The 6,904-nt window shown below is 41.5% G+C and overlaps 1 protein-coding gene across 5 annotated transcripts in view; it reads right to left on the bottom strand.

Moving 5' to 3' along the window:
- ZNF566 (zinc finger protein 566) overlaps positions 1-6,904 on the bottom strand; it is a 56,200-nt gene that overhangs the window by 26,192 nt on the left and 23,104 nt on the right. For 4 of the 5 annotated variants that reach the window (XM_011984794.1, XM_011984793.1, XM_011984796.1 and 1 more), the window contains 2 exons: positions 4,467-4,593; positions 4,045-4,140 (listed from right to left, as the gene is read on the bottom strand). In XM_011984794.1, coding sequence (XP_011840184.1) covers positions 4,045-4,140; positions 4,467-4,593 — 223 coding nt within the window. Of the gene's footprint in view, positions 1-4,044; positions 4,144-4,466; positions 4,594-6,904 lie in introns of all 5 variants that reach the window. The other variant, XM_011984792.1, reaches the window with a different exon arrangement.

Raw genomic sequence — 6,904 nt, 5'->3', positions numbered from 1 at the left:
CTACCCAGGAGGCTGAGGTGGGGGGATCACGTGAGCCTAAGAGGTGGTCAAGACTGCAGTGAGCCATGATAGTGCCACTGCCCTCCAGCCTGGACAAGAGTAAGACCCTGTTTCAAAAAAAAAGTAAAAGCACCCTCTGGAAACCAACAGGTAAATGTTATTATTTTGCAAAGTCCATAAAAACTGAAAGAATAAACTCAGTAACAGATTAAAAGTATGAAATATAGAAATGAACAAGTTAATTATGCTATGGTGAAAACGTCCACTCTCACAAGTACTCAATATAATGACAATAAAGCAGTCCAGTATATGAAGAAATCACTGTAAAATTTATATAACTTTGCATTAAAGTTATATAAGGGAGAAAATATCCATATTTTTTAGAATTACATAATGAGATTATGCAAGGGTGAAATGACATGAGGTTCTGGATTTACTTGAAATTATCTGCGGTGGGGCGCGGTGGCTTACATCTGCAATCCCAGAATTTGGGAGGACAAGGCAAGTGGATCACTTGAGGTCAGGAGTTCGAGATCAGCTTGGTCAAGCTGGTGAAACCCCATCTCTATGAAAAATACAATAAAATTTGCCAGGCATGGTGGCGGGTGCCTGTAATCCCCACTACTCGGGAGGCTGAGGCAGGAGAATCGCTTGAACCCGGGAGGCGGAGGTTGCAGTGAGCTGAGATCACACCATTACACTCCAGCCTGGGTAACAAGAGCAAAACTTCATCTCGAAAACAAAGAAAAAAAAGAAAATATTTGTGCAACAATAGGGGTAGATGAGTGGCATGTAGTTTTGAAAATTTTCACAATGAAAAACAACATTCTATGACTTGTAAAATAAATGAGCGAAAACATTTATTTCAAATAAAAATTAAACATTCTTAAAGAGTACAATGAAATGAATACTACCAAACATTGTGTCTGAAAGTTTCATAAATATCTTGTCTCTGAGAATCTATCCTAAGCAAATACAGAAAAATCTATATGCATAAAGTTGTGCTTTTACATAAAGAATGGTGCTTTTACAAACAAGCATTGATTAGAAAACAGCCTAACTATGTAAGTACTTGAACTGTACTAAAAGAAAAAAACAGAATTATATGAGAAAATGCATGTAGAAACTATTACATACCTATCTAATCTTCATGGCCAGATCTTTCTCGTACTTTTCTTTCTGAGTTCCTGAGTTCACCTTCCATCCTGCTGTCTTCTCAATCTACACTTCCTTGCCATATCTTCTCCTGCTGTAAACCTCTAGGTATTAGGGTGCTTCAGGTTTCTGTCCTTGCTATATTTATTCCCTAGGAGATTTCATCCAGTCACAAGACTCTATATCTCCATATTGAAGGCTCTCCAAATTTTCCTCCAACGCTGATCTGACCTCCCAGTTCCAGACTTCTATACTGAACTGCCTCATGGCATCTATGCTGCGTCCAATAAGCAACTGAAGCTTAACATAAGCGAACCCACCCTTGATTTTGCAACCCCCAAATCTACTCTTTCCCCATTTCAGTAATTACAAAGCCCATTCTTCCATAGGCTCTCCCTAAAAAGCATGAATCCTTTTCCTCTTATATTCCAAGACTGAATCCTGCTAACTCTTCCTTGAAAAGATTTCAAACCCACCGCTTCCTTCCACTGCCACTGATAACATTTCAATGGTCTCTGAGCCATCACTGTATTCCAACCAGACTACTATAAAAATCTGCTAAACAGCCACTCTGCTTCCAACCTTGTCTCCTACAAAGCAGTTAGGGAAATCCTTTTAAAACACATGTTGCATCAAGTCCAGGTGCAGTGGCTCACACCTGTAATCCCAGTACGTTGGGAGGCTGAGGTGGGAGGATTACTTGAGGTCAGGATTTCGAGACCAGCCTGGCCAACATGGTGAAACACTGTCTCTACTAAAATACAAAAATTAGCTGGGCGTGGTGGTGGGCGCCTGTAATCCCAGCTACTCCGGAGGATGAGGCACGAGAATCGCTTGAGCCCAGGAGGTGGAGGTTGCAGTGAGCCAAGATCATGCCACTGTACTCCAGCCTGGGCGACAGAGCAAGACTCCATCTCAAACAAAAACATGGCCAGGCATGGTGGCTCACGCCTATAATCCCAGCGCTTTGGGAGGCTGAGGTGGGCAGATCACAAGGTCAGGAGATCGAGATCATCCTGGCTAACATGGTGAAACCCCATCTCTACTAAAAAAATACAAAAAAATTAGCCGGGCGTGGTGGCATGCGTCTGTAATCCCAGCTACTCAGGGGGCTGAGGCAGGAGAATCACTTGAACCTGGGAAGTGGAGGTTGCAGTGAGCTGAGATCATGCCACTGCATTCCAGCCTGGGCAACAGAGCAAGACTCTGTCTCAAAAAAAAAAACACAAACAAAAAAATAAGTTGCATCAAGCCATTTCTAGGTGCAAAGCCTTCTGATGACCTCTTGCCTTAGAACGAAAAGATTTCCCATGGCCTGTATGGCAGACTGTACATAAACTGACCCACTCTTTCCCACTCCTGCCTCTTTGATCTCATCTCCCACCCATGTACCCCTCTGCTACCAGTCACTGCCCTCTGGTGCTGCTCCTCAAACACAGCCAATGCACAGTTGCCTCAGGTCTTTGAAGGTCTGCGTTCCTCCATCTGGAGCAGTCTTCCGCCTCGTACCCATATACAATGACTTACCGTGGTACTTCTTTGGGTCTCTGCCCAAATGTTACCATATCATTTGGTAAGATATGGTAAATTTCTCTTGCTTCTTCACATAAAATATCATCCTTTATCCCTTTCCTCTACTTCTTATTTCTTTTTAGTATTTACTATTACCTGGTATGTTATATATTCATCTATTTTCATATCTCTCCCTACACTGTGGGGTAGGCTGTGGGAACACAGATTATGCACGTTCTTTTTTTTCTTTTTTTCAGGCTGGAGTGCAGTGGCATGATCTTGGCTCACTGCGACCTCCATCTCTTGGGTTCAAGTGATTCTCCTGCCTCAACCTCCTGAGTAGCTGGGATTATAGGTGCCTGCCACCACACCCAGCTGATTTTTGTATTTTTTAGTAGAGATGGGGTTTCATCATGTTGGCCAGGCTGGTCTCAAACTCCTGACCTCAGGCAATCCTCCTGCCTCAGCCTCCCGAAGGGCTGGGATTACAGGCGTGAGTCACTGCACCCAATCACGCATGTTCTATTCATTACTGTAACCTCAGTGTTGAGAATAGTGCTGGGCATACCATAGGCACTCCAGAAACATAAACTAAATGAATGAATGTGCTGTCCTCCCCTTCATACCAAATCTCTCTTTGCCAGCTCTTACCTTCTCCATGGAGACACAAGCCCTTTATTTCCAACCCTCTATATAAAGTCAATGACGCTCACAACCAAAATCTCCCCCTATGACTTCTAGGTGGATCAACTCCTCTTCTACATCGTTAGCCCTCGCTTTCTGCTAAGCTCCCTATTTTAACTTCACTTATGGTGGTTCTATTTTGTAGAAGTTATTTGTAGACATGTTCTAGTACTTCTGCTAGGCAGTAAGTTCTGAAATTGCTTATTCCTTTTTTAAACTCTGCAGCACCTAGACGAGTAGGTGCAAATCAGTAGATGTTGGTAAAAAATATTAATGAATCAATGAGGGCATAAACCCCATCCCAAAAAAACTTAGTAAAAGAAAATAAGTCTCCGGCAGTGCAGGAAAAAATCTCTTTCTGGAGACAGTGATGCTTTTATTAGACTAAATACAAAGGGGGATGAAAAGCTAGGAAGGAAATGGGCCCAAAATATGGATAGAAAGGAATATCACTAGAAAGGGTAGAGGAGGGCACCAGCTGGTTAGAACTGAGAGAGAAGAATAAGAGAAGAAAAGCAGGCAAAGTGTGTTAGGTAAGGGGGAAAGGTAGGATCATTTTGAAAGCTCATGTAGAAAAGGTCTTACATTTGCACAACAGGCCAAAAGCCTTTGAGGGGAGTTTCCCAGATAGCATCTAAAAGACGCAGTCTCTCTACTGGCCAAATCACACATTACCTGCTGTGCCTCACTTACCTGGCCACTGGCCTCTTGTTAGCTCTCTGTCAACCAACCAGGGCTCCTTCCCTTGCTCCAAGTAGGAGATCACATTTGGTTTAGAAATAGAATGCCCTGCTTACAAAAGAAGTGACAAAACAAATTTATCATGAGAATATCCTAGAATTCAAATCCAGTCCCTTCATTATAAAGAAAGACATGGCACTACGAGAAGAGTCAAAGAGAGGTACAACGGACTTGTGAAACATAACGGAAGATGTAAAACATCCCCCAAAACTCAATGCAGCTTCCTTTTTCTAACTCTATCATATTCAGAACATTCCTGTGAGAACAGGATGTCAAAATTTGACTGGTTTTTGAAAGCCAGGTGAGCATTTCACATTGGAGGAAGTAGCCCTTCCAAGTGCAGAATCTAAATTACTATGGACAGATGTCCTTACCCATTGAAACCAGGTTGCTGTAATTCTCCAACATCACATCTCTGTATAAATCTCTCTGATCATCATTCAGGCACTCCCACTCCTCCTGAGAGAAGTCTATGGACACATCACTGAACATCACTGACTCCTGGAACAATAACCACGTATATGACTTGATTAATTTAAAAAAAAAAAGTATTTTTGTGAAGGAAAGAGAGAAGAAAAAGATTAAGGTAGAGGAAGTAAAACATAGCATATGAATGCCTGGGATGCAGTGGAGGACTGTAATCAAATAAGTACAACTGAATCACTGGGTTTCCATGTCATTCTTTTTCCTCCAAATGAAACTGCCTGAGTACGGGAGGATACCTCCATTATCCAAACAAGGTTGGGAAGGTATAAAAATTCAGCTCAGAGGGCTTTCCCAATTAAATGAAATTGTATATGCAATGCCTTGCACTATACCTGTCATATAATAAATCAACAATACATTTGATCTGTCTCCCTCTCTTTTCCCAAATAGCTGAAAGTCACATTTCAGAATAAGGGATAAAGACAAGACATTAAAAGCCTCCAGAGCGAAGAGCAGGTCATATAAAAGGCATCAAAAATTAGAGTGGCAATGGAATGCTCAAGAACGCCTCTAAAAGCGAGAAACAATAAGAACAATTCTTCAATATTCAATATGGAGAAAATAAACTCTGACCTAGACTTTCATAAACAAACTATCATTCTGTTTTGAGTGTTGAGAAAAGACATTTGTAGACATCCAAGGACTCAAGAAGAGTTTCTTCGGAAACTTCTAGAGGATATGCTCCACAAAAACGAGGGAGTAAATAAAAAAAGAAGACAACATAGGATTCAGGAAATAGGTAAAGTCTCAGGAAAGCTGTGACTGAGAGAGTAAACCAGACCAGATGGGAACAAGGACACAGGAAATGGGGAAGCAAGTCTCTACATCAAAAGGAACTGATGTGTCTGACCAGAGGGAAAACGTATTGACTGGCCTGTGGCAGTGATGCTGGAGATTCTGGATGTAAACACACTAATGACTAAGCAAATGGGGGGAAAGCAATTAACCCCAGGAAAATGAAGGTTTGTGTGGAACAAAACTGTGAGCTCGCTTGGCAGAGAATAATATTTGCAGCCATAACAAGGTATATACTGTTGATTTAACCAAAAACAGTGATATGGTAACGGTCGGGAAAAATGAAAGTGCAGTATGGGAATACAATGTTCCCTTTAACTTTGCAATCAATCAAGAGATAATGACTAAAGTGGGTTTATCAAAAAATGGTAGCAAACCAATTTTCAAGAGTTGCTTGGAGTGGGACTGGTAATGGGACAAAACCAGAAATGAACTACTTCCCTTGTAGACATGTGTAAAATTACTTGTAAAAAATTTGTATCTTAGAAAATAAAATTAGCATATAATTTAAGACTCTGATCCATTCCTATGCCAGACTATTATACAATAATAAATGTTCCTTGTTAAAACAAATACTATTCAAATTTGTTGTAACATAATTTGAATAATATTTATTATAAGCCTATAAATGATATCTGTTCTTTGGCCTTTAGAAATTCAGGCTGCAGGGGTTCTTTAAAGACCTCTCCAACACTGGCCCAATCTTATTTATAACCACCTACTGCCCAGCTGTAAATTCCCCTTATAACTAAGCTACAGAAAATTACTGAAGGGATGATCCAGTTTCACCGTTGGTATTAGTGACATCATTGTTTTTGTTTTTCAAACAGGGTCTTCTTCTGTCACCCAGGCTGAAGTGCAGTGGCATGATCACATCTCACTGCAGCCATGACTTCCTGGGCTCATGTGATCCTCCCACCTCTGCCTCCCGAGTAGCTGGGACTACAGGCGTGCACCAACAGGCCTGGCTAATTTTTGTATTTTTTGTAGAGACGGGGTTTGCCATGTTGCCCAGGCTAGTCACCTGGGTTCAAGCAAACCACCAGCCTCAACCTCCTAAAATGCTGGAATTACAGGTGTGAGTCACCACATTTGGCCACTGACGTCAATTTTTCATGGATGCTTAGTGAGGTGTGAGAGCTTTGTATGAACCACTAGTCACACTCTCGAACATAAAAGGCTCATTAACCAGGAGGCCTTGCCCTGTACTAGGACTGAAATCAAACAAAACCACAGTATGTATTTTCTTATTGGAAAACCCAGGTCTACGGAGCTAATGAGGGCTTTTCCCTATAAGGTGCCCCTAATTACTTATTTTCATCCCATCAAATCACTGTCCAAGCAAATTAGATTCATATTAATTCAACGTGGGGAACACATTTCTGTCCTATCAGGATTTTTGGTAGAAGCCTGAGATAGGAGATGCTGAAGGACTTCGTAAACGAGTATGTAAACATTGTTTAAAAGCAGGGGTAACTGGAGAGGAGACTGGGGTTGTTTAGGAGGAAATGCATGTCCTTTTCCTGACGGG

This window comes from Mandrillus leucophaeus, unplaced genomic scaffold (genome assembly GCF_000951045.1).
Source record: "Mandrillus leucophaeus isolate KB7577 unplaced genomic scaffold, Mleu.le_1.0 Scaffold274, whole genome shotgun sequence".
Classification (NCBI taxonomy): domain Eukaryota; kingdom Metazoa; phylum Chordata; class Mammalia; order Primates; family Cercopithecidae; genus Mandrillus; species Mandrillus leucophaeus.
This window is presented reverse-complemented; position numbering and strand designations above follow the sequence as displayed.